Source organism: Ochotona curzoniae, unplaced genomic scaffold, assembly GCF_017591425.1.
Source record: "Ochotona curzoniae isolate NIBS_2020 unplaced genomic scaffold, NIBS_Ocur_1.0 contig_1, whole genome shotgun sequence".
Taxonomy (NCBI): domain Eukaryota; kingdom Metazoa; phylum Chordata; class Mammalia; order Lagomorpha; family Ochotonidae; genus Ochotona; species Ochotona curzoniae.
The window spans coordinates 27581297-27608089 of NW_024464918.1; the positions used below are offsets into that span (position 1 = coordinate 27581297).

At 50.6% G+C, this 26793-nt stretch overlaps 2 protein-coding genes across 7 annotated transcripts in view; both read right to left on the reverse strand.

Moving 5' to 3' along the window:
* Nucleotides 1–15753, reverse strand: part of TNIP1 (TNFAIP3 interacting protein 1) — a 47974-nt gene extending 32221 nt beyond the window's left edge. Inside the window, exons 1-2 of one of the 5 annotated variants that reach the window (XM_040966736.1) lie at nt 15257–15753; nt 11078–11162 (exon numbers count right to left, since the gene is read on the reverse strand). The gene's annotated coding sequence lies outside the window, so the exon portion shown is untranslated. Of the gene's footprint in view, nt 1–5919; nt 6281–11077; nt 11163–15256 lie in introns of those variants that run through there. The other 4 variants (XM_040966812.1, XM_040966897.1, XM_040966975.1 and 1 more) reach the window with 4 other exon arrangements.
* A 7244-nt stretch (nt 15754–22997) lies between these two features.
* ANXA6 (annexin A6) overlaps nt 22998–26793 on the reverse strand; it is a 39317-nt gene continuing 35521 nt past the window's right edge. For both annotated transcript variants that reach the window (XM_040967328.1, XM_040967387.1), the window contains 3 exons: nt 25767–25825; nt 25352–25474; nt 22998–23740 (listed from right to left, as the gene is read on the reverse strand). In XM_040967328.1, the coding sequence (XP_040823262.1) occupies nt 23681–23740; nt 25352–25474; nt 25767–25825 (242 nt within the window). In that variant the 3' untranslated portion in view covers nt 22998–23680. The remainder of the gene's footprint in view (nt 23741–25351; nt 25475–25766; nt 25826–26793) is intronic.

Consider the following 26793-nt stretch of genomic DNA (forward strand, 5'->3'; position numbering starts at 1 on the left):
GAAAAATTAATTTTTAAACATCTAGGGGACAAGGAGGGGCCAGGGAGAGTACACCACGTGTACTTTTATGGCTTTCATGTGGCTTGAGGTTTTCTCCAAGAAATATGTGTCATTCTGTAATTTTTAAAAATATTTTTAAATGATTTTTGTTTAAAAAAATATATAAGTGACCCAACAGGGTCAGAACAGCAAGAAGGTCCACCTGAGTTGGAACCACACAGGGTTGGAGGGGAGCACAGGGTGGGTGCCTACTTCCTATGGCAGGCAAAGCCATGGGGCTGGAGAAAAATCAAGTATGCCTGTGTGAGGAACCCGGTGTTTTTGAGAGTTAGAAACCATAGAGGAGGACTTCAACCTGGAGCCTGCCACAAAGGATCTGGCTTAAGGAGGTCAGCCCTGACCTTGAGGAGACCGACATAGATGCACCAGACCATGGGGAACTGTATTCAGCCGGGCACAACCTCAGAGCAAGAGCTTCCCCAGCCGCTGCCTGTGATGCTCAGACTTGGCCTGACTCCAGCTCTGCTGGTGAGGCAGCTGAGACCAAGCAGGCGCAGCCCTGGACTCCAGACCAAAGGGCAGCTCCTGCCCAGGAGCCTGGGAACCCAGTTGCCTCCCTGCTGGGCTTCTATCAACTACAAGGACACTCAACTGGGAATGAATCCCAATCCTGAAACAAAAGGGATGAACAGCTTTCTGTTCATCTGCCAATTTCCAACCCCAGAGCTGACTTATCCAATGACGGACTGACCTACCCTGTAACTCTATGCTCAATAACGGAAAAAGCTGAATTTTGAATATGTTGTGGGAGAGAGCTTATGGCTTCAAAGCTGGGCTCGGCTGCCTCCCTGAGTGACCTCAGTTAACCTCACATTTACTGCTTCTCCCTATGGAAATGTTGTGACGACCAAGTAGGAACCATAGAACTCCTCAGCCTTAAAGTGCTACCCAAGCAGGAGTGAGACTATCGAAGGGCTAGGAAGGGAAAGCTGAACATAAGATAAGATACTCCCATTAAAGCAAAAGATGCCACATCTACTATTACATAGTTTTCAAATTGTTAAACATACTGTGTTGTGACATATAAAGGCCAAAAACTATCTCAATGAAGAGGAAAGCAAATGCATTGTGGTATTTTCACATCAACAAATACCTGAGGCAGTGAAATGAACAAACCAGAGCCAGAGATATAAACCTGAATGAACTGCATAGAATATGAACCAAAGCAAGGCACAGAGGAGACAGGGACTGTGTTTAAGTAACATTTCACAATACACAAAACAATACTACATACTGTTCAGAGGCACACCCATTTATAATAAAACTATAAAGAAATGCCAGAGAATAATAAACACTAACTTGAAAATATTTGTTTCGGGTCCAGCACAATGGCCTAGTGGCTAAAGTCCTCGCCTTGAACGTACCAGGATCCCACATGGGCACCGGTTCTAATCCTGGCAGCTCCACTTCCCATCCAGCTCCCTGCTTGTGGCCTGGGAAAGCAGTCGAGGACAGCCCAAAGCCTTGGGACCCTGCACCCATGTGGGAGACCTGGAAGAAGTCCCTGGATTCTGGCTTTGGATCGGGATAGCACTGGCCGTTACGGTCACTTGGGGAGTGAATCATCGAATGGAAAATCTTTCTCTCTGTCTCTCCTCTCTGTATATCTGACTTTCCAATAAAAACAAATCTTTAAAAAAAAAAAAAAAGAAAATATTTGTTTCTTCTTGAGGGGAGAGTTGATCAGGGAGAAATTTCAGGTGTGCAAAACATGTGTTAGCTCTTAATTTGCTGATGGTACCCCTGTCTCCAGATCACCTACTGAAGATTCTTGATAGCTTCTAAAGTCAGTGTGGCCAATCTACAGGTCAGGATCAGGTAGCAAAATAATTGTAGAGGCAGATATAAGAATGCAGAGCGACCTGGGCTCCTCAAGTACCGGCAAAGCTGGCCGTGAGGAAGATCCATGCCAAGTAACCTGAAGGCCAGTGGAGAGTGAGCAAGCACTTGGGAGAGTGGGTGGAGGCCAAACCAAAGGTCCCTGACTCACAGGATACCCCCACATCTGCCCTAAAAATACCAGCGCTGGCCTCTGAGCTTGCTGACGTGACACACAGAGCACACACACACACATGCACACACTCATACCTGCCTGCACTGCCTGGTCTGCCTATTACGCAAGTGCACAGGGACAATAGGTTCCTGCCTCTCAGTCAACAGCTGTAGGGCGAGAGTCAGCTGTTCCTCACCAGTCATTCCTTCCAATCCAAAGAGTGAGTGTCCTGAGCCAGTCACAGGAGAAACACTGGCCATGGTGACTGCCAAGGTCTGGGGGTTTGGAGAAGGTTGGGAGCTATGCTTCACCCCAGCACAGGGGTGGGGTTACTCTCAGCTTACCTGCCTAGGTCTTCCTCTGGCAGCTCTACAGAGTGCCCCCTCACCCCACCCCAATAGCCTCCCAACACGGATGCACAGGGGCAGCCAAACAGGCCCTGTAGGCAGACAAGGACAGCAGCACGAGTAGTGAGCATAGCAAGGCCTGGCCCAGTGGGAAGACATGAGGAGCTGCTGGAGCCAGAGAGGCCATCCAGTCACTGGCTGGCTGGTGCTCTTAAGAGCAGAGCTGGGAAGGAACGCCTCGAAATGCCAATGAGCACAGTTTTTTGGGGACACAGAAGCTGGCCAAGGGCTGCAATACACCAAGGGGTGTTACAACCCAGACCCCTGCACCCTCTTATCACTCTGTACTACTGCTCCCCTGCCCCCAAGTGGTCCAGCAAGCAAGAAAGAGGTGGGAAAGGAAGAACTCAGACTGTGACAGGCACAAAAAAGGATGTCTGCCACATCAGAAAGGCTCCCTGAGCCCGGGGTCAGGCAGAGGGGTACTGGATGCTGCCACAGAACTTAAGCCACATCTTGAACTACTCCAAACAGGGACACACGTTTGAGACAGAACAAAGGACCACCCCTCCAGAGAGGACTCAGTAGGGTCCACAGGCAGTAGAGAGTTGACGGCATAAGAGATGAGCTCATCTTCATCATGTCCCTCCCACTGGATCCTTCTATAGCCTCACTATCTTTAAAAGGCAGGTGCTGGCACTCCCTGAGCACTCGCCATGGGGGCTGGGCTGGGCGCTGGGCACTAACCGTCCTGCAGTGAATTCTAGCACCTCTAAGAAGTAGCATGAGCATGGCATTGAGTTTAGGAAGTGGAGGCCCAAAGTGGCAGAGGCAGTCCCCAGCTGGGTCTGTCAAACATGGGAGCTCTCGGTCTGTCTGTACCAGGGCTCTCAAGGAGTGCTATCAGCCCTCCTCCATCCACCGGATCAGATGTTCTGGGGGTGCATCCCAGCCCCTGCCAGTCTAGAAAACAGACCCAGCTACGCCTAGGATCAAGACCTTTCAGGATATTTCTCAGCTCAAGCAGTCTTCGGCCTAAGGATTGCATTCCAGATGAGGGCCACACTCCCCCACCTGCACGCCCTTGGGTCACCTCCCTCCTTTGGCCCCTAGCACCTGTGCCCCTGAGGTATTCCACACACTGCAGGTCAGATGCATTCCTGGCACACAATGCCTTCCAGGCAGTGCTCGTAGCACCCTTCTCCCCTTTTGACTACGAGTTCCTGGAGGGCAGAGCAGTCCCTAACGCACCTGTGCATCTCACACACCACTCAGTATTGAGCACCGGGAACCTGCAGGAAGTGTCTGCTAACCTCAGGGGGTGCAAATGCCAGGGGACGACAGAGGCTGGGCCTCCCTCTGCCCTACCAACGCCACACCTCAGCCTCCTCCTCTGCGGAAGGCACCATTATTCCAGTTTCTTCACTTCATTACACAAAGCCAGCAGATCCTTAGCCCAGACACTCTCCTCCAGGGGTCAGGGACTTAGATGTGAAGACTAAACAGGACCCTGCTCTCATTCTTACAGTCCAGGAAAGGAGAGACAATAATAAAAATACTAAAAGTAACTATATGACAGCTGCAAAGTTCTGAATTTCTACTTTCTTACTTGCAAATAAGAGATTATTTCAGAGCATCATGAGTGTATATTTTTTTTAAAGTAATATGACAGAAAGTGAAAAAAGGGGTTACTTTGCATAGAAAGGTCAGGGAAGGCCCCTCGGAGGAGGTGACATTTGAGTTGAGACTTGACAGATAAGGAAAAACCAGCCATGGGAAGAGCTGGGGAGAGGAGCTCTGAGCAGACGGAACTCACGGAGGGCCCCGGCGTGACAACAAGCAGCTGAGCATGGCTCAATCACGGCAAGTACAGGAGGAAAAGCACCCAGTGAGGGAGGCAAACACCTTCCTATAAAACGGCCACGTTCAAATCAAGTCTGTCTGACCCTACAAGAACATCCGGGCCCCAAGTCACAGGCAGCACGGAGGTGGGGGCTGAGGGGGTGAGTCAGACCCCACTGCTTCCTGGGGCCCCAAAAGACCTGCTGTTATGGGTATTTCGGGGTAGGGGCCAGACCTGAGCAAAAGCGTCATGCCACATGCACAGGACGCCCATGGCAGTGAGCAGGACCACCACGGTCACTGGAGTGCACAGAACCCTGGATGCTTTGCCCGCAGCTTCCCGAGGGGCCTGATCGACAGTGGCCACCAAATGCCAGTCCTAAGCCACATCACTGGCTCAGGACTGAGCCAGCCTAGGAGTTGAGGACAGTGGAAAGGCAACAGGCCTCAGGGGTTGTGCCTTACTAGCTCTGGGTTTTCACTTTGCTCATGTAAGACTTGAGCCTACTAGGACCACTGCTGGAAAGGTTAAGTAAGACACTGACTATAACGTGGTATGCAGGGCATGGGGTCAGTGTGCACAAACAGCAGGCTAGCAGAATGATCACCATGGTGTTTCGGCGGCTCAGTTCTCCCTGCTCTGAAGAAGAGCTGCAGGAGTGCTCTGAGTTAGGGTTGATCAACATTCCATCCTCCTGACAAGCACACCGTCCAGAATTTCAGAAAGTCGTGAATGTCCCTTTTTCTGACCTCTCATGAGATGCCAAATTCCCCTCTACCACAACGCAACGTTTGGAAAGTGAGTAAGTGCTGATGAAATGCCATTCTGACGATGCTGTGAGATTAAAATGATGTAGCAGGAATCCACACATTACTCGACACTGTCCGTCTGCAAGCAACTGGCTGCAGCTGGGGCCGCTGACTCTTCCGCAACATCCACAAAAAACCCTCCCTCCTCCCACCAAAACACAGCTTCTCACCCAGCCCCACAAAATTCCCACCCACTCCCGTGCATACAATTCATGAGTGTGTAATGCAACTGTTCCACACGTTATTTCTCTCTCTCTCTCTCTCTCTCTCTCTCACACACACACACACACACACACACACACACTCTCCAACAAAGTGCCAAGTGCCCTCTGAAAAAACATGTCTGGATTACAACCCAATTCAGCAGCTCACTACAGCTGGCCACGAGGCTCCAAGTGACCTGGTTTTCTACATTATTTAAAAAAAAAAAAAGCGGAGATAAGAAGAATGATCACATTTAAAATGGAGGTGGCCATTAAAAGGGATTAACACACACAACGCCTTGAGATCAGCACCTGGAAAGCGCCCAATAAGTTATTATCATCATTTTCCCTTTCGTTACTTGTTGTACACACTGCTTCCAAAACTTTACACGAAACTAGTGACGTGTGCGCCGGTTCCCAGCCACTTGCCGCCGCGGGAGGGTCGGCCAGCCGAGCGCGCTGCCCCGCACGGCTCCCGGCGCGCAGTGCGCACGCGCGCCCCGCCGGCCCGGGAGCTCACGCAGCGGGGACGCAGCTACCAGAGGGACTGTGGGGTCCCGGCCAGACCTCCCTCGGATGCCACGTCACCGCCGAGGCTCGGATCCTCCCCGATCCCGGCCTCCCTTCCTCCCCCTCCATCCCTGACCCAGGCGGGCCGACGTACCTGAGGGCGGTGTCTGGAAGGGGACAGTAACCCCGTCTCCGGCTCCAGTAATCGGACAGAGCCCAAGGTGAGGCTCAGGCCCCGCAGCAGCCCTCTCGGCTCCCGGGCCAGGGCAGGGGTACAGGTCGGAGGACAAGGAAGTTCCCGGACCGGGCCGCCCCACCTCTGGGAAAGTCCCCGGCGACTGACAGGCCGCCGGCCCAATGGCGCCGCGCGCTCCGAGCGGCCTGCGGCTGCCGGGGGTGGGGCGTCGCGAGGTAAACAGCGGCCGCCGGGCTCCACCGGAGCCCAGAGCCGGCGGGGTGGTCGCGGGCTTCCCGAGCGGTGTCCCTCCGCAGCCTTCGCCTCCCGCAGCGGCTTCCCAGACCGGACGCCGCCGTGAGCGTCGGCACGGCGCCGCGCGACACTCCCCTCGCCGGAAGTCCCGGGCCGAGACCTGAGGTCAGCTTAAAAGCCGGAATTTCAGAGCGGAGGCGAGAGCCGCGGAGACCACCGAGGCCCTTCCCGCTGGTGGCCGGCGGGCCGCAGCCTGGGCGCGAGGGGACTTGCCAGAAGGCAGTCAGCGTGCGGAGCTGGGCCAAAGCCGGCGCCTCTGGGCACTCCTGGGCTGCTCCTAGCAGATCTGCAGCCAGATCCCCAGCTTAAAGCATTCTGTTGAGTTCCCCACTCACTGCTCCAGACATGGTGAACACTTCGGGCATTATTTTGTTCACTCAGCCACCCTAAAATGTGGATGAGGCTAGGCACAGGGAGATTAATTAAGCTCCCGGGGGCTAAACCAAGCTCCAAATCTAGTCACAAGCTCTAAATATAATCACAGAGTGTATCCCAGCAGGCAGTGGAATGTACTAGATCAGTTAGGGAACGATAACTTACTTTCTAGTGAAGCTATCTTTTCGGTAAGCCCATTATTTTATTTCAGAGAGGTGCCCATTCCAAAAGGGTAGCAGTGCCCCTGGGCAGTAGGGCCTTTGGGTGGAGAACAGCTCTTGCACGCAGAGCTGAGCAATGGCATGGTACCTCCATCCCTAACACCCCTAATGTCAGAATCCTGGCTCCCTCCCTCCAAGTTAAGGGAATCACACAGACCCATGAGACCCTAAGACCATCTCAGAATTCAGTCACCCCCTTCCTGGTTAACATCCAGACGTTGGACTCTTTTCTGAGAGTGTCACATGAACCCCAAGCCCTGACCCAATGGAACAATACCTAATCCATCCAGAGACCACAGACAGGGCAGACCCAACTCTGCTAGGCAGTCATCTAGAAAACACTGCAGCCTCTCACTGCTGACCAATCACAGGAAGGTCTCCAGGCACAAACTGACCTGTCCTGGCTCAAACCTAACTGTAATCTGGATCACCTCACCGCCCTGGAGCCCTCAGGTAATTTAGGAATTGAGACTTTGCCTTCCCACTTCTTGCTTTGCAAGTTGCAAAGTAAAGACCCTGTCTCTCCATCTCTATTGCTCAGCCCTGAAAACAAATAAATCCTTTTTTAAAAAATAAACTCTCTTTCACCATTGGGTGTGAGTGATTTGTCTACTCTACTGCAAGCCGGGGGGGGGGCTGCCACAGTAGCTTTAGCAGAGACATGATACATGAGACTCCCAACCCCCTGGGAATTGATGTTCAAAATTTAATCAATGGCAGACTGTTGTCCTCAGAAAGGATTCTCAGAGAGGATTAGGGAGACTATTTCATATATACTCTAATTTTACAGTAAGGACACATGGTCAGTCAACGGTAACTTGGTCAGCACCCAGAGTCCTTCCCCTAAACATAGGATTCTCTGTCAGGCTCTGTGATGTCCTAGGGCGCCTTCAGTTATTTCAAAGGTGATATGAGATTCTCAGAACAATATTCTGTTACTCATTATACTTATGAAAAAGAAGGGGCCAACATGGTGGTACAACAGTTTAAACCACCACTAGCAACTCCACCATCTCAGTTCCAGTCCTGGCTGGTCCACTTGCCATCCAGCACCCTGCTAGTGCACCTGAGAAAGCCAGCAGGCTGCGGATCTCACAGATGGGGTTCCAATCCCCACTCAACCTCTTAGCACCTGACTAGCCTCTCTAAGCTTTCGGTTCCTCTCTACAAACAGGATAACTGTACCTGCCCTTCAGGTGATTGTGAGCATAAGACAAGCTCAGCTCACAGAAGGCTGGTGAGATATGAGAATGGCACATGTAGTCTGCAGTGAGGAAAACTCTGCTGTTGATACAACTTCACCAGGCTCCGTCTCACCATCCATGTTCCCTGTGGAACCCTGCAGTCTCTGAGGGTGTGGCAGGAATGAAAGACAGGCACCCAAGCCCATCCCTGGGCCTGCAAGGGGATTTCCAAGTCAGGAATCTGGGCCTGATGCTAGCAGGTGAGTGACTCAAGTGGGTGGCAGCCTCTTGCTTTTCCAGAGTGACAACAGGTCCCGTGCTGTGTTGTGTTATGTTTCAAAGCACACAACTTCCCAATCTCCTTCCCACCCCACCTTCCTCCTCCACCATCTCTATTGATGTGGCTCCAAAATCAGACCCAAAAACACAGTTGAAAGACATAAACAGCACACCAAGAAATCCACCTGTCATCAATTTATCTCTAAATAAAGTTCCAGAAGATAGTGGCAGGCTGCACTTGGAAGGCATCAAGAGGTAGTGTTTATGGAATGTTTGCTGGGTGAGGAGCTCATACCTACACATGAGGTATCTCTCAACCACCTTTGAGTGCCCACAGTCTCACAGAGCAGCAAGCATCTGGACCACGGAAGTATGGCCTCATAAACCCACTGCTCTTAAGCATCGTGCTAGGAATTTGCCAGCAAGCAAGACCTGGAGCACAGCAAGAGCTGGCACCATGCAAGGGCCTTTAGAAGTGATCAGACTCAACCACTTCCTCAGAAAGCTGAAGCCACACCTAGGGCCAGAGAAGGGCAGAAGTCTCCAGGTCTCAAGTGGAGTTTGAGAATTTGAGCTGGGGACTCCAGGCTTATGCTCCTAACTCAATGGGACATGGAGTTTTTCCATTGGACAAGTACAGGCCCCCTTCCCTTGGGAGGCTGCTAGGTGTGAGTGGAACTTAAGGCATAGAGCTAGTGAACTAGGCCAAGGGTTTCTTCCTTATCTACACATCTTAGGAATGTAAACCCCTACAGTGGTTCTAGGTACTTTTTGGCATTGATGTGTATGTACATTAAAGAGATATCCGGGTGATAGTTAAATGAGATAATATACTTCAAGCACATGAGACTAACCACCACTATACCAGGTACATTCTTTCACTAAGAAGTTAAGTAAAACAGGCCAAGTGTATGGCCCCAGCTTCCCTCTTTTAGTTCACAAAAGCATCTTAAACTCTTTCGTCCCTACTTGCTAAGCAACTGCATGAGAGAGTTAAGACAGTCATGGCTGCACCCGTTCATTTGCAATCCTAAGGCAGATGAAATCATCTGATGCCCACAACTTGCCCCTTTTCCAGGAGATACGTCATGCGGGGTGGTAGGTTAAGGTATGGGTCTGGAGTCAAAACAGCCCTGGGCTTCCAACACAGTCCAGATACCTTCAGCTCAGTGCCTCCTTAACATTCTTGAAGATTATAATGGTGCTTGGTTTGCAAGGAAAGGCAATAAGGATTAAGATCACATGGCTTGGCCTCAGGGATAGACAGTAGGAGCTGTTTCCCTTTCTCTGCCTCCTCCCCCATGCCCCACTCCCAGAATCCCAGGGCCCAGTGCTGAGAGGCAACTTGCCCTAGACCTCACAGAATGTTGTGGGAGGAGACGCCTGGCTGGAGGGCATTCCTGCTGACCTTTACTGCAGGCGCCTTCCTGTTTGCATCTTTCTCCATCCCAGTTGTTTTTCTCCCATCCCTGTGCTAGCCTGTGCCTCTTTAGTTTCTAGGGCCCTGCTGGAGGAGAAGAAAAAGCAAAGTGACACTGGGGGAAATTCCCGGCCTTGTCACCTCTGTAGCCCAGTCAGACTCCTCCCACAGTTCCTTCCTAGGGGTCCTGGGTCTCCTCTGCTCCAGCTTCTTTTCCTCTGACCTTCCTGGCATCAGTTCAAGGTATCAGCTGGATATAGGCTCGAGCCTGAGCTTGCCTCTTGTCCCTCTCCTGGAAGTAGGAAGAGATCAGTGCCCAGCTCAGCCCCTTTGGGAGGCAGATCCACACAATCGGGAAGTATTTCCCAATCCCGGGAAGCCCTGACAGGGCCCGAAGAGCAAGCCTCTCTTTCAGTCCCACATGGCTCCTCTCCACTCCCTTTTCTCTCTCTACTCGGCAACACAGAAACTCCCAGGAGCCATGGCCTGCACTCCTCACTCCTGCTGGCCAGGGACTTCCCTGGGCTGGGCCTCTGACTGGCTTTGGAAAGTCTGGACTGCTTGTATTCAAAGAGGAGACTGCCTCACCACTTTGCCTGCCAGCGCTGGCCTACTCCCAGCACCTCAGGCTCTAGGCTAAGGGTTCCCCCTTAGAAGGGTCCAGCAACCCCAGGAATAAGGCAGGCAAGAGACAGGAGAGATCCCCCTTAACCCTAGTGTTCAGGAGTCCCAGCTCTGGCATGCTGTCCAAAAAGGCACAGGGTAGGGGTGGTATAAGCCCCACTGGGTTTACTGCTAGCTGGCTCTGTGCTTCCAATATGTTCAACACACACTCACGTCTTCCCTCTCACACACTTACCCAGACTGTATACACAGCAAGCTCAGTAATGGGCTTTCATGGCCCTACTCATACACCCAGGCAGATCTGACACGCTCTCACACAGAGATACACATGGTCACATTCATGCTGGCACCCTGACTCCCTTCTCAGGGGGGAGCCCTAAGACCAGAATAGGTCTTTCTTTCCCTTGTCTTTGGAGAAGGTTTCAGCGACTGGAGAGAAGACAAGTTTGAGAAGGCAGGGCAAGGAAAGGAGGGCAGGAAGAGAGGAGAAGAAGTAAGAAGATGGGAGAAGAGGACCAGGCAAGGAGCAAAGGCCAAAGCTTAAGACGTGGGGGTCGGAGTGGACCAGGTTACAGAGCAACCTGAACTGGGGACCCATGGAGCCCAACTGGCAGGAAGAGGGGGCAAGGTAGTTCCTTGTAGAGAACTGGGCATGAGGAGGTCTTTTGGCTCCAGCACCCTTGTCCCCTGAGCCCTTTCCCCTGTCCCGGGTCACTTACCTGGAAAAGTCAGGAGAGGTGAAGGTGTGTTCCGCGGGGGGCTAACGTCCCCTGGGCAGCCGCTCGCGCTAGGCTCTCTGTGTGTCTGCAGGAAGGAGGGCTGGGCTGAGCTGACTGCAGGCAAAGAGGGGAATTCCCCAGTACGGAGGAGCCAGGCAGCCCCATCCCGCCCCCTGGCAAGGCTCAGGGCCCTTCTCTTCTCGGTCTCCACCTGTCACTTCCCAGACTGGCTGTCACTGGCTGTGAATTCCAGGGCGGGGAGTGGGTACTGAGAAAGAGCTGAAATCTTTGGGAACAGGCGCAGGGGCAGGGCCTCTGTTTTCTCTTCTTCTGGGGATGGGGGATTCCAGAGCTCAGGGCTCTGAGAAAGATCTCTGTGGCCAGCCCACATCTTCCTGCCCCATTCCAATGCCATCCGTGTCCACTTTACTGCCCTGTCTGTCGTATGTGCATGTCAAATAATGCCAAAGATACTTCCAGCTACAGCCCAAGGAGTAGCCCAATGCTGCACTCGCAGCTGCAGAGGCTGAGCAAGCTCTCCCTTATCCCGAGCCTCAGTGATCCCCTGCTGTACAACGGGGACAATAAGCCATGCTGTACCTCTGTCTGCACCATGTGAAGGTAAAGTAAAACAACAGTTTACAGTCAGCCTCGGCATCAGTATAAGGTCTCAGTTCCTCTGCCACAAAGATGCTAAGGAAGCAGGCGCCAAAGTGATCTGGATAAGCTCATCTTTTCTGCTCATCCTGAGGACACAGAGATGGACAAACTAGACCTGTTTCCTGTCCTCTCAGAGCTCACAGACTCTGGGGAAGCATTGTCCAAGAGTGGCCATTAGCCACACATGGATCTTTAAACATGATTGGACTACATTTCAACAAAACATTCAGTCCCTCAGTAGCACTAGCCACCTTTCAAGGCTCAGGGACTGCGTGTGACTACCATACACAACCGCATGTTTCCAGAACATCCATCATCATAGATGATTTTATCCCACAGGATGGCTTTGTGCGAATGAATAGGGAATTTTAATCAAGTGTGACAGAGCTGTATTTGGGCAGGAGAAATGCAAGGAGCTATGAAGCCTGGACAAGAGTGTCTGGTTAGAATCTGGGGATTGGAGAGATCTTCCTGGAGGAAGCGACATCTCAGCCAAGACCTGCAAGGGTGTGCTTAGCAAGGGGACTAGAATGTGTAAAGAGAACTAGAAATGGTTTGCTATGAATGGGGCATGGATTGAAGCACATGAGGGCAGTGTTATCAAAGGTGCACCGGAAGAAATAAACAGGGCCAAGGCACAAGCAGCCACATGCAGCACTGGCAGGGGTTTGGAGTGGGGAAAAGTCCACCAAGAGCCCAGTCCTAATGGCTCTGTGATCTTCAAATGGCGATTGTATAGGGAGATACTAGAGAGACCTCCTTGCTCAGAGACCTCACAGTGGAGAAGAGGAAGTGAAGGCAGACAGGGGAAGTGACTTTCCAAGTGAGTAAAGGGAGGGAACTTCCTGACTCCTAATCCAGTGCTCCTCCCTACACCACACCCAGCCCCTCAGCAGCACGGGCTACTTTACAAGGATTCCATAGTTCATGTGGTGTGTGGCTACCCTTCTAGCAGCACAGACAAGCCCAGCACCACAGAGAGTGCTACTGGACAAATGACCAGGGCAAAAAGATGAAACATATTCCCATTCATGGACCCCTCTCTCTGTAGGGAGCAGGAATATGTGGCCTTTCCAAGCGCAATAATCACAGATCCTCTGTTGTTTCCCAAGCCTGGCTCAGGCTGGTTCCTGTGCACGGAGTCTCAAGTAACAGAGGAAGTTTGAAGGATGGAGGAGGCTCAAGGACCCTCATCTTCCTGACTAGGGGCACATCAGCTCTGGCCTTTGTCTGTTGAAACACTAAAAGCAATCAGCATCTCCAACTTCACCACAGTATCCCTCTTCCAGCCTGGCTGGCATTCTCTGAAATCACATTTCTTGTCCAAGCTGTGGGATGCATATCAGAAGATGAGACCCTTGAGTTGGGCCTCAGGAGAGCTGGATGAATGATGACTCTGCTGGGTGGAGTCTCTGGGCAAGTGCCTTTCCCCTCTCAGTTCTCAGCTTCTCCTTCTGTGATGTGAAAGAATCAGACTAGATGGCCACCAGGGAGCTTCCACTCGGATGCTAAAAGGAAGTCCAGAAGGTCAGAAGAAGGAGACATCAGGGGGTGGGGACCGGAGAGTCAGGTGATCAGAGCGCCAACACTGAGCATGAAAACTCCTGTGGTGCTGGGTCAATACTCAGTGCTGTGGATGAATTATTGCTGGGGTTCCTCATGGAAGCATTTGGAGTCTGGTTCCACTGTTTCACAAATAAGGAAACAGAATTCTTGCGGTTTTAGGCGACTCCTAATAGGTAACTTGGCTGGAATTCAAACCCAGGCAGAGTTGACCCACCATATCCACAGTTTCCACTTCCGTGGGTGGAAACTGGGAAGATAAGGCTGTGTCTTTGCTGAATGTGCACAGACTTCTTTCCTTTACTGTTCTTCCTGCAACAACAATGCAGTCTAAAAACAACAGACACAGCCTTTGCATTGTCTTAGGTGTTGTAAGTCATCAAGAGGGGATCCAAGTGCACAGGAGGATGTGCACAAGTGATGGGCAGGTGCCATGCCAGGGAATTTGAGCACCTGCAAATGTTGGTATCTGCAGAGGGTCCTGGCACCACTCCCACATAAATGCTGAAACCACTGCGGTGCTTCCAGAAAGCACCTGCAGGAGTGAGACTCAGACTGCACCACAGGAGGTGGGTGCACAGGGCGATGCCCAGCACCACTCTCCACCTGGGATTACCCAGCCCCACTCTTAGTGCTAGTGCTATGAGAGCAGACGTTGCACCAGCCTCACAACAGCCTCTTGCCACCCACTGAAGGAATGGATGGATTTGACTCTATGGATTTGCTGCATCATCAACTTTCCTGAAAATTCCCCAAGGACAGAAAGTCCTCTTGCGCCTAGGCCCCCCACTGAGGGTTGGCAGATTGCTAGGCCCGACCACAGGCCTGAGCAATCAGAGTCATTGGGAAGAGGGGAGAAGGATGGTCTGAGAATCTGTCTTTTTAATTAATTTCCAAGTGTGACCTTGACACTCAGTAGCATTTTGGGAAGCTCTCTGAACTGCAATGCATCTGCCCATGTGCAGGTGGCCCAGGAGAACTCGCAGTCACAAGCCAGTGCAAGGTTGTGGGTGTGCTCCCACCTCTCTGAGCAACATAAGCATCAATCCAAGGCTTTTGCAAAGTCCCTTCAAGCCGGTAGTTAGCTTTTGATCTCAACTTTGAAGATAGGCAGCTGGAACAGTCAGAGCCAAGAATTTTCAGATGTCTGCTGTTTCAATAGCCCATCCAGAGCAAGTGCGTCCTCCCTAACACACCCACTGGCAGACAGTCACACACATTCTAATAACATACTTCCAGTGATGGGGAGCTCACTACTGCACAGGCAGCCCTGCACATTATCAGTCAGCTGTCCATGACATATAGCTCACTTAGGTCTGATGACTGCCCATCCATGGCAGACAAACTCATACAAGGCCTTTTCATGTTTGACCTCTGTTCATCATCTACTCCCAGCCCCATTCCAGCCACAGCCTGATGGTTTGGGGGTTCCTTAAATGTGGCAGGTACTTTCCCCTCCTTTTGTACTCCTGACACTTAACCTTGGCCTCTGCGGTAGCACTCTCCCAGTCACGAGCCTTCTCACCTTGCCAATGTCTACTTATTTCTTCTGTCTCAGCTAAAATACACCTCCTCCGGCTTTCAGTGGGCAGCAGCCAGAGTGCTGCTAAACAGCCTGCAACACACAGGTCAGATCCCCTCAGCGAAACATATCTGGCTGCACAGGTAACAGGGTTGGCCTTGTGGCATGTCAACAAAGAAGCCTTGTGCTGGAGGACAAGCCCCAGGTGTCCAGGGACAAGTTCACCTTGATTTTCACTAGCTCCCGAGTACCTCACACACAGCAGGCAATCAATGAATGGAAAGAAGGTGGGTGGGAGGAAAGGCAAGGAGGAGGAGGGGGGATGGATAATGAAATGCTGGAGGGAAAAGAAGAAAGTCTCCGAGATTAGGGAGAGTGGGAGACTGGGGGAGCACACACGGAGACAGGTACGACTAAGAAGGTTAGAGACAAACCTGGAGCCTTGAACATTTTTGCCTTCACTCTGTGACAGGGAACTATGGAAGGCTTTGCTTCCACTGATGACAGGTTCTTGAGGCTGCAAATGAGCTGATCCAAGCGGCACCTTAGGAAGACAGTCGGGCACAGTGGGAAGTAGGTCTTGAGAAAAGACACGGGCTTGTTAGTGATGGACCCTGTCCTGAATCCACAAACAAGAAAGCTCTCCCTCTCTTTCTGACACACATTGAATAATCCTGATTGTAAATAATTGTCTGAGGAGCCGACAGCAACTTTTCCAGATGAGGGATACACGGACAGATATTTACAAAATGATTCGCGTCTGCATCTCCCTGCTAGGTGCCAGGCCCACTGAGGGAACTAAGTCACTAGATGACCTCATCAGAGGTTTCCTCTCTGTCTCTCACCTTCCTCATCTACGAAGGAAGTCAAAGCTCATTGTCTGTGACACCGGCAATTACTGTATGCCTAAAAGAGGCACCTGTTACGATGGTTCTCTCTCTTTTAAAAAATTTATCTATTTTTATTGGAAAGTCAGATATACAGAGAGGAGGAGAGAAAGAAGGGAAGATCTTCCATTCATTGAGTCACTCCCTAAATGTCCACAAAGGCTGGAGGTGAGCTGATCCAAAGCTAGGAGTCTGGAGCCTCCTCCAGGTTTTCTACATGGGAGCAGGGTCCCAAGGCTTTGGGTTGTCCTCGACCGCTTTCCCAGGCCACAAGCAGGGAGCTGGATGGGAAGTGGGGCTGCTGGGATTAAAACTGGTGCCCATATGGGATCCCTGCACGTGCAAGGCCAGGACTTTAGCCGCTAGGCTACTGAGCCAGGCCCATACGATGGTTTTTGAAAGAATATTACAGCAAGAAGCTTGTCAGCATCCATGGCCTTTGAAGTGATTATACAATGGAGGTCTCGGATCAGTGGTTCCTAGTCCTGCCCACATACTGGACACACCTGGAGAGCTCTAAAAAGACACAAATGCCCAGGCTATTCTCCAGACCAGTTAAATTAGATATTTGAGGGTGTGGCCTGGGCACAGGCATGTACAAAGCTCCTCAGTGTTTCTAAGGTGCAAAGTTATGACTCCTGGCCTCCTAGCAGTTGGTTCTGGTGCAGGTAGCCTCAGGACCTCACTTTTCTTGGGGCACAGAGCTCCCCCAACTTATTTCCCTTTAGGTAGCAGGGACGATACCTGTTCAGTACCCGGACAGAGACTGAGGGCTATAGATCTTAGAATATGAAGGGATAAGAGTTCCTTGTATCAGTTTGTGGATTACAGAATATCATTTGTGGTGGAGGCAAAACACAAAACAAAAATTCAGATTAAGTCACTGAGAGAAGAGGAAGCATGTGTAATTCTGTCAGAATTTCAACAGCAAATGTCCTGTATGATGGCTCAGTGGCTAAATGCTCATCTTACAAGTGCTGGGATCCCATGTGGGTGCCAGTTCCTGTCCTGGTTGTTCCACTTTCCATCTAGCTCCCCGCTTGTGGTCTGAGAAAATGAGGGCAGCCCAAAGCCTTGGGATCCTGCACCTGCATGGGAGACCTGGAGGAAGCTCCTGGCTCCTGGCTTTGGATGGGCTAAAACTCTGGCTGTTGCAGCCACTTGGAGAGTGAACCAGCAGATGGAAAATCCTTCTATCTCCTTTTTTCCATAAATATGCCTTTCCAATAAAAATAAATCTGAAAAAAAAATTTGAAAAACGGGATTCAGGGGTGTGTTTTGCAAAGTTGTAGTTCCCAAGGAAACATATTTAGGGAAGTATGTTGCAAGATTCTTGTCAAAAGCAAAGATCCAAGAACAAATGTTGCAAAACCATGCTGCTAAAGGAAGTAACTTCTTAGTCTATCAGATCTGTAGCTAAGGGTGGAGATTATCTTGATCAATCTTCTCAGTGGACAGAAGGGGAAACTAAGGCATAGGGAGGGCGTAGTTAATGATCTCATGTTACAATGCAGGCTTCTGACCACCTACTTCCTGTTATACTACCCTCTGCCCCTTAGGGAGGATCACTGCACTGCTTTTTATCCAGGTCCCTCATCCGGCCTCCACATCACCTTCTAGACAGCACTCAGAGTCAAAGGATGAGACTCAACCTGGGTGCCCAGGCCTACATCTACATAGCAGAGGGGCTACAGTCAGCCGGTGGCTGGGGCAAGCCAGAGAGGAAGGAGAAGTATCTGCTGATGTGGCCTGACCTCAGAAAGGAAGCCTGGTCACCACGGGGAATTTCCCCGGGGGGGAGGTCTCATCTCTATGCAAATGCTGCACTCCAATGAGCCTGGACTCTAGGATAGCAGCGGGGAGAAGACACAGAAGGAATCTAAGAAAGACAGGAGGGGAAGGGCAGGGAACAGGACCCCAGCCCCACAGGGTACCAGGCCTTGCACCAGTTACCTAGTTCATCTAGTCTCATTTGGTCCCCCCAAATACTACCCCCATTGTAGGAAAATAGGGTGCCCAAAAGCCCAGTCACAAAACACACTGCCCACCAGAAAGTAGGGCATTCTAACCCCAAGAGCAGACCAGGCCTCCGGGAGAGGTGATGATGATGGTGGTGGTGATGAGGTTGGACCTGGTCATGCTGCAGCTGCTGCTGACAACAGACACGGATGACACTCGAGTCCAGGAAGTCCAGCTAAGTTTCATTTTGGGTTTCCATCTCACCCACAGGGGGGAATTTTATCCTGGGAACAGCCAAAAGGCACCAGGAAGGTAATGACCCTGACTCACCTGGGGCAAATCCCAGCCCCTTGGAGGTGGCTGGCATTGTTAACTTCATCACTGCTCTGAGGATACTCTTGGCAAATGCTGTGGAATGGGGACCATGCTTTTGAAGGGGAATCTCTTTCCTGCCTCTTTAAATTTCATCACCTCCAGGAAGCCTTTCCTGGAGATTCCAATCCTTTTCCAAGGTTTAAGGGAGCTGACTTGTCTCCCCAGAGAAGGACACCAGGCAGGACCAGAGCTCACATTAGGGCCATTCGGCTCTGATTCGGCCTGCTAGGGGCTGTTTCTCCTCCTATGAGCAAGCTCACACATGAACAGTCACCTCTGATTCACTGCAGCTGTGTGCAGAACACAGACTGAGCACAGCACATGCTTTAGTACTGTTTGAGGCATGTCTCCTGTGCCCAGTGCTGGGCTACAAGGTCTGCATTCCTGGTTGTTACCAGCAGTGTACTTGTGGGCCTAACACTTTTTCTTTGTGTTCTTGATAAAGGAAAGTGGTCCATTTTCTGCACAGTCTTGAAGACTGCCAAGTTCAAGATGAGGAAGCCCCATTTGGCCTCTGGTAAGACCTTCATGATAGAAGGCCTTCATGGTAAAGGCATGTGAGAGAGGGATTGTGTGGTAACAGGAAGCCAGGAGGAGACAGCCTTGCTCTTCTAGAACAGTCTGCCCTCATGGGAACTGGGTGCTCACCAGAGCCACTCTATTAATCTCATTATGGGCAGCATCCCCAGTGATCTAACTGCTTCTCACCAGGCTCCAGCTCTTAAAGGCCTCCCTACCTCAACACTGTCACACTAGATATGGGAAATCTTAGGGGGCACAAAACACCAGACAGCCTTCATGTGTCCCTGAGGGAGCATGCGCTGGAGATTCGGAATTCTGTGGGTGTGATGAGCGGGGCTTAGGGACTGAGTAGCTACGAGGTATGAGGGAGACTAGGAGCGGCGATGGCAATTCCTCACCTGCGGGTTTTGATAAGGCCCTCCCAGGGCAAAATCCCTGGCTGTCTCCAGGTATGGGGCTCTCAAGGCAGCTGGCGGCACAACTGGCAAGTGACTGTAGTGGACAGGAAGGGGTAGACCTGTGCTTTGGAAAGCAGCGGGCCCGGGGGTCAGGCCCATTCCCAGGGAGCTCTGGTTTAGGGCTCTATCAGTCCTTGCTGGCTGACCAAAAGCCAGTAAGACAGCCTGCACGAGGGCCCCTTAAAAGCCCTTCCCGATAGCCTAGTGGCTAAAGTCCTTGCCTTGCATCTGCCGGGATCCCTTGTAGGCCCTGGTCCATATCCTGGTTGCCCCATTTCCCATCCAGCTCCCTGCTTATGGCCTGGGAAAGTAGCAGAGGTCCACCTAAAGCCTTGGGACCCCGCTCCCATGTGGGAGACCTGGAAGAAGCTCCTGGCTTCAGATCAGCTTAGCTCTGGCTGTTGTAGCCACTTGGGGAGTGAGCCAGAGGATGGAAGATCTTCCTGTCTCTCCTCTTTGTAAATCTGACTTTCCAATAAAAATAAATAAATTAAAAAAAAAAAGCCCTCCCTGTCCCCTGCTTTCATACTTGCCCCTCCTATGCTCCCTCTCCATAGCAGGTTGGAGCCCTTTTCTTGCTGCTCCAACTTCTTCCCTCCATGTCATCCTCCTGAGCCTGTTTATTCTCCCGTCCATGATGAATGGTGAACCGATAGTCATCAGGTTCTCCCCATGTCCGGGACAGCATGCCCAGAGACACAGATACGGACTAGTTTCATCTTCACAGCAGTCCCATGAGAGTGAAACCGTCACTCCCATTCTACAGATGAGAAAATCAAGATTAACATAGCCCAGTGACCTATTTCCCAGTGCTCGGCTGGGACTCAATTCCAGGTTCAGCTGCCTGCACAGACCTAACCACAGAGCGGCCAGCTGTTATATAACCAGAACTCCCCACTTGCCTCACCCTAACGGTAAGAGCAAGAAGTCTCTCAGGATACCTAACCAATCCATCTGTCCCCGCAGGGTTCAGAAATCCACATGGGCCACTTGGCATCTCTCCCTCCAGCTCTCAGCTTGGGCTTCTATCATCAGTGAGGAGGCAGAAGTTCCAGTTCAAAGAGTGGGACCTAGAGCCCAAGGCCCAGATACAGCCAGTACTAATCCATGTTCACAGTCCCGTGAAAGTCAGAACAGTAAGGCTGTTTGGGGTGTATCTAGGACCACGTGCAGCTGTCAACTCATGGCATGTTGTCCATCTCCTCAGGCCAATTCTTTAGCCCCTTGGAGCTTGTCTCATCTCTGTAGCTATGGGACTGTTCACCCCTGCACTACTACAAAGGAGCTAGGAGCTGCAAAGGTGAAACTGCACCAGTGGGATCACAGTAATTAATTATCTCAATCAAACTGGGGCCCTACCAAGACCAGGGCTTTTTGTTTTAATAGCCACCACTCCCCACCCTGCACTGCCCTAGCCAGAAGCGTGAACACAGCAATCCCAAAGAGCTGCTCCCTGGTGAGGCTGAAGGGCCACCCCCTTGTAAATCCACTTCCTTCAGATGGGAACTTGTGGTCCCCGAGAGGCAGCTCATGCCAGGACAGAAAGCTGCTGAAAAGGGGTAGCCCTTTGGTGCAAAGCAAAAGGGAGCAACGAGGAGATGCGGAGAGGCACATGGGCAGGAAGAAGGCATAGGGTGCTCTGAGTGGGCACAGTCCTGGTGGTGCCTGCTGCTGCTGTGTGGGGTGGTCCCCAGGCCATGGCACCATCTTTGTGGAAGTGACAATTGTCTCCGGAGCTGAGAGAAGGAGGAGAAGCCTTCTGAAGGCCCCCTCTCACACTCTGAACATCACAGTCATCCTCCTGGTCTTGGCATCAGAAGTGGTTTGTGCTGTTTCTTTCTCTTTCCTTTCAGTTTTAATTTTGACCTTTCCCCCTGCTGGTCTTTGGCTGCAGGATCCATCTCCAGGGTTGCTTTGCAGGGAGTTGGGTGCAGGTTTCTTCAGGGCTCATGCTACATCAGCTCCTTAGCACCTAGCATGGACACTCTGGCATAAGCTGCATGCATGAGTGGGCAAGTGAGTGAATCTAATGAATTGGCACTTCCTGGGATTCATCCCCTGTCACAACTCCCAAGTTAACAGATGGATTCTGTGGGCACTCGGGTCTTGGCAAAGTTGTTGCAATAACTTCCATATTGGCTACCCTTCCTTCCTACATTTTTAAAAAAAGATATATTTATTTTTATTGCAAAGTCAGATATACAGAGAGGAGGAGGGAGAAGATCTTCTGTCCGATGATTCACTCCCCAAGTGACTGCAACAGCCAGCGCTGCGCCGATCCGAAGCCAGAATCCAGGAACCTCCTCCAGGTCTCCCACTCGAGTGCAGGGTCCCAAGGCTTTGGGCTGTCCTCGACTGCTTTCCCAGGCCACAAGCAGGGAGTTGGATGGGAAGTGGAGCAGCCGGGATTAGAACCGATGCCCATATGGGATCCCAACACACTCAAAGTGAGGACTTTAGCCACCAGGCCACAGCGCTGGGCCCTCCTTCCTACATTTTAAAAAGTTGTGTAGCTACTAGGGTGAGCATTTGGCACAGAGGTCAAGATGTTACTTGGATGGCCCGTATCTCTTTCAGGAGTGTCTGGGCTTGGTTCCTGGCTCTGGTTCTACTTCTTCCTGCAAATGCACACTCTCGGGAGGAGGTGACATGTGATGGTTTAAGTACTTGGGTGCCTGTGGGAGACCTGGATGGAGTTCTGGGCTCCTAGTACTGGCTTGGTTCAGCCCTGGCTATTGTGCACATTTGGCAAGAGAACCAGTAGATGGAAGATCTCTGTCTCCATCTTTCAAACCAAAAAATAAGTAAATAAAATGCAAAGCTTCAGGTATATTCTTCCTACTTAAGCTACATCTTTCAAAGGTTCCCCAGAGTTTCTTGCTATTCCACATTCCTTAGCTCCAGCTTCAGTTCATGTACTCCCTGGGTTATGTCTCTTTTTGAGCTTTGGATGCCTCTGGGATCTACATCTTCTGAAATCAAAGCTCGGGACACACCATGGGATCCACCTCTCAGCTCCTACAGTGGAGCCTGGTTCAAGGCAGGTGGTGACTGCTCTAGGTCGAGTTGGCACCATGCTTAATTCTTGCACACATTATCTCCTTTTACTCCCACAAGGTTGGTGGCATTTGCAGTCCCATTTTATAGATCAGTAAACTGAGGATCTGAGATGCCTAAAGTCAGTGACAAAGGGCTTGTGGATTTGTCTTTCAGTAACAGTTAAACTGGCAAGCACCCCAACAACTCTCAGCTGACAGTCTAGGCAGCTGGACTCCCAGCCTGGGGAGAGGAAGAAGACAAGGTCATCTTTTCACGTCAGACTCACCACGTCAGACACGGAAAGCTTCCTTCAATGAGGTTGCATCTGACCCCTCCAGGTACAAGTGGCAAAACAAGAGGGCCAGTGAGAGCAAAGGCTGGTTTGTGGTGACACAGTAAGAGAGCAACAAGATTGGACCCAGCAGGCAGCCTCCTGTCAAAATCACAGATCCAGTCACAACATCAAAGGACTGAGGGAGGTGAGACGGGGGAGGCCGGTGCATAGATGTGGGGAGAAGTGCAGGGAGGGGAGTTCAGAAAGCAATCAAGCCTACTTGCTTGTCACAATTTTCACAAAGTGGAAACTTTCCATGGTCTCCCCAGATTATCATTGCATCTGGTGTCCCTGAACACATCAAAAGAGGAAGTTCAGGTTTGGCTGCGATGGATGAATGGCACACTTAGAAAACATCCAAGCACGGAAAGGGGACTGAAACACCGAGCAGGTCCAGGCCACCTTCCCGGCCTTCATCAAAGCAAGCTCAGAGTCTCAGTTAAGGCACTCGGACCCCTGGGAGCGCCCCAAGAAGTTCCTGGGGAGGGTTCAAAGTGTGGCTCGCTGCTGAGCACGCCAAAGAGCCTCCAGCTCTCAGGAGGGAGATCTGGGCTGTGGGATATCAGGACAGGACAGGAGACCCCGCTGGGAACAGGTTTATGTGTTGGTGTGTCGCTCTTTATTTCCAAAGACAAAGTGGCAAGGGAATGAACTAGAGACACAATTTAGGATGTCAATATTAGAAGGTAAGGGTTTTTTTTTTTTTTCCAACTTAGAATGGAGATTCTGGGAGGCAAAGAGGATCAGCCAAGGTCAGAAAGCTGAATGTGTAGCAGGCATGGGTGGTATCTATTCCTCCTGCCTCTTTTTGGCCCAGGGGGAGACAGTTGGGGCAGATTGTCAACGTGCCCCAATTCTTGCCCTCTTCCCCACAACCAGCGCAGTCCATGAGTACTTGCCACCACGTCCTACCACTCAAAGTACACAAGTCACTCAACTTACAGACAGATTCCAAAATCTTTCTGTGAAAAAACCCAAACTGGGGCAGGGACTGTGGCCAGGGACAGAAGCTGAAAAGGACTACGGAGACAGAAGTGGATGAATGATGGGGTATGGAGCCACAGCTCCCCAGCCTCAGGCTGGGATTGGTGGGAACTGTGCTGGGTGCTCCATGGCCCATGCAGGTGGAAACCTTTCCCCAACCCCAGGAAAAGACAAGAACCCAACCCCAGCCCTGCCCCCACCCCACCCTTCCCTCGGTTTCTGGAGCTGGAACAACAGCTTGGTCGTGGTGGCTGGTACTGCTGCCCGCTGCTTGGCAGAGGGGCCTGCCTCCGCCAGTGTCTAGTCCTCTCCACCGCAGACAGCCAGCAAGGCCTTCAGGAAGTCTCCGGAGGTTTCACTCTGGCAAGAACAGGGGAGAACAAAGTGAATAAATACTCTTCAGACCTCAATGTCCCCTCCTTCCAGTGGCCCATCAGCCTAGGGAGTCACCCATGGGGGGCTGAACAAAGGACACAGGGACAGAGGGGTCTCCTGCAAGGGCTTCTATGTCTCCCAGGAGAATGTGTCTTGGTCTGGCTTCAAGCCCCCTGCAGAGTTCCTTAGCATCATCACCATCCCTGTCTGGGCACAACTCAGTCCCATGTCCACCTTGAGCTATGTGACCCCTCATTTGGACAAACACCACTAAGTACTGACAGCCCAGGCTGCTGTTGGGGATGTGTCTGAATATCACAGGGTTTACCATGCACTGCGGTGGCCTAGGACATAGTCGGCCTGGAAGAAGCCAGCCTTCCTCCACATGGCACACAGAAACCTTTCAGAGGGCCTCCCATCCATTCTAAAATTCGTGACTTTCAAGATTTAAACATATATACACGATTTAAAAAATACTATTCTTGTTTCTTGCGCTTTTGGCTAAGATCAAGTGTAAAAAATACTATTATAAGCAATTCACAAGAAAGGAAAGATTACATAAGGAAAGTCTCTCTCCCCATCCCTTACTTCTCCCAATCAAGAAGTAGCTGTTAACATATAGTATATACAGGCAATAGTCTGTGTATATACAAATATATATATAACATTGCTTTTCTAATACAGATACATAGCCTGTCCAGAGATGTATGTTTCTGACTTGAGAGAAGATTCTAGATTAGTACAGAAACTTCTCATGTCATTTCATGGCTGTATGATATTCCTTCATGTGCATATATTCATTGATGTGACTAGTTCTATTGGAGGGCTTTCAATCTTCTGCTACTATACCCGGCGCTGGCAGATGTTCTCTTACATGTCTTTAGAGCATATACAGCAGTGTCTACAGGATAAATTACTACCCGCAGAATGACCACATCCCTCGCATGCATTTTACATTCTGAAATTAACTACTTTTCCCATCAAATCTGTAGCAGACAGCCCAGGGATACCTCTTGTTCTGTCAACCAAATATAGACAGCATCAAACTTTAAGATCTTGGCCAAACTCAAAGACTAAAAAAAAGGGCTCCATAATTCAAAGAAGCCAGACACAAAAGGTCCTGTATTACATGATTACATTTATGTGACATATCTAGGATAGGAAAATAGGTAGTGACACAAAGTAGCATGTGGTTACCCAAGCCCGGGGCTGGAACTAGGTAAATAAGCATGAGGGATCTCCATGGATGACAGAAATCTCTGGAAACTGGATTGTGATGATGTTTGCAAAACTAAAAGATACTGAAGCTTACAACAGGTCGATTTCATGGTCTATAGGTAAAACTTCAATTAAGTTGTTTTTTAAAAAGCCAAAAAAAATAATAGATGGGGTGGGGTATTTTATTTGGAAATCTGAAATTTATTTTGGTATAAACAACAAGGTAATTCCAGAACAATTTTTTTTTTCATTGAGCAAAATCCTGGCTGTTTTAAAAGATCATCTGCTGTGAAAAATCCCATGGAAATAAAAAGACTCCTTGGCAGAAGCTACATCTTGCCCTCAGGCCCGACCCTGTGACCTCTCACTCTGCCTCACCTCAATGGCTTGGTGAAGAGACTTGTCATACTTCTCAATGAACTCCCAGCGGATGTTGAGCAGGTCAATCTCACTCCGGGAGACCATGATCCTGGTGAGGGTCTTCTCATCAGTGCCAGCACCCTGGGGCAGGATGGACAGAGCCGGCTGAGGCAAGAATCAGCAGGTGTCACCTGCCTTCCTCCCCACTTGGCTCCAGAACCAGGGTGGGATACTCCAGTCTCTTCAGCCTGGCCTGACCCCCTGGCCCCTGTGTCTAGGACTGGGCTCCTATGGGTTGCATAGTGTCCCAGCAGCCTTCATGTCCACCAGGAACCTCAGAACGTGACTGATTTGTGAAGAGGTTCTGGTGTGTTTCCATGCACCTGTCAGTCAGTCCCCTGCTTGGAAATGGGACCTGAGCATGTTTTCTTACCTTCATGGCTTTGTAAAGTTTGTCGGCAAAGAAGAGAGGCTTGTTCTTGACACTTTGAACTGATGGGAAGGGGAAGAGACACAAGGAACTTGGTCAGAGACTGTGCCCACACCCTGGGCAGCATTTTGCCCCACCTCCTTTTCCTGCAGCCTGGGACAGCAGAACATTGCCAACCTCGGGGTCACGCCTTTTCCTGCGGCTCATCTGAAAGCTTGGCTCCCAGTGCCTGGGTGCCTTCTTTCCCCACTGCAAACCCAAACCATGGCCTTGAACTTTGCAAGGGCCTGGCAGGAAATCATACTAAAAGTGACTGTCTGTCCAGTGTGTGCCATGTGCCATAAAGACCCTGTGTAGTTAACCCAGCTGGATCTCAAAATCCGCCATATGCACTGGGTACCATTGCCATCTCCAGTTTGAAAGGAAGACACTGAATCAGAGGCTTTGGGCCTTGACCAACAATGTATAGCGAGAAGCTGGCGAGGCGCAGACTCAAACTGGAGTTCATGCTTGTAACTACCAGAATCTCCCGTCTCTTGCTGCTGAGTCTAGGAAGCAAAGGCCCATTCCATGCTAAACAACAGTAACAGCAACAATACTTCTCTCTCATCTATTCTAAAACATCTTTGCCCTGCATTTCAACATCTCTGAAATTAAGGTGCAGTTAACAACTGACAACAATGATGTGAATAACCTTTCACTGCCACCTCCTGGTAGAAAAAAACAAAATATGTAAGTCTAACCCTTGCTCATATCTCCTCATTAATTTTTACACTTGGAGAAACTGAGATATACAAGCAAATGACATTTTCAAAGTCAAGAATTCAAATGATATGAGTAAAGAGTAACTTGGGGAGGCACGTGGTGGTGCAATGATTAGATCACTGCCTGCAGTGCTGGCTATCATACTGGAGTACCTGGTTCAAGCCCTTACTACTTCTCCTCCAATCCACCTGCCTCCTAACATGCACCCTGGGAGTCAACAGATGAAGGTTCAAGTAGCTGGGTTCTTGCCACATGTGTGTAAGAT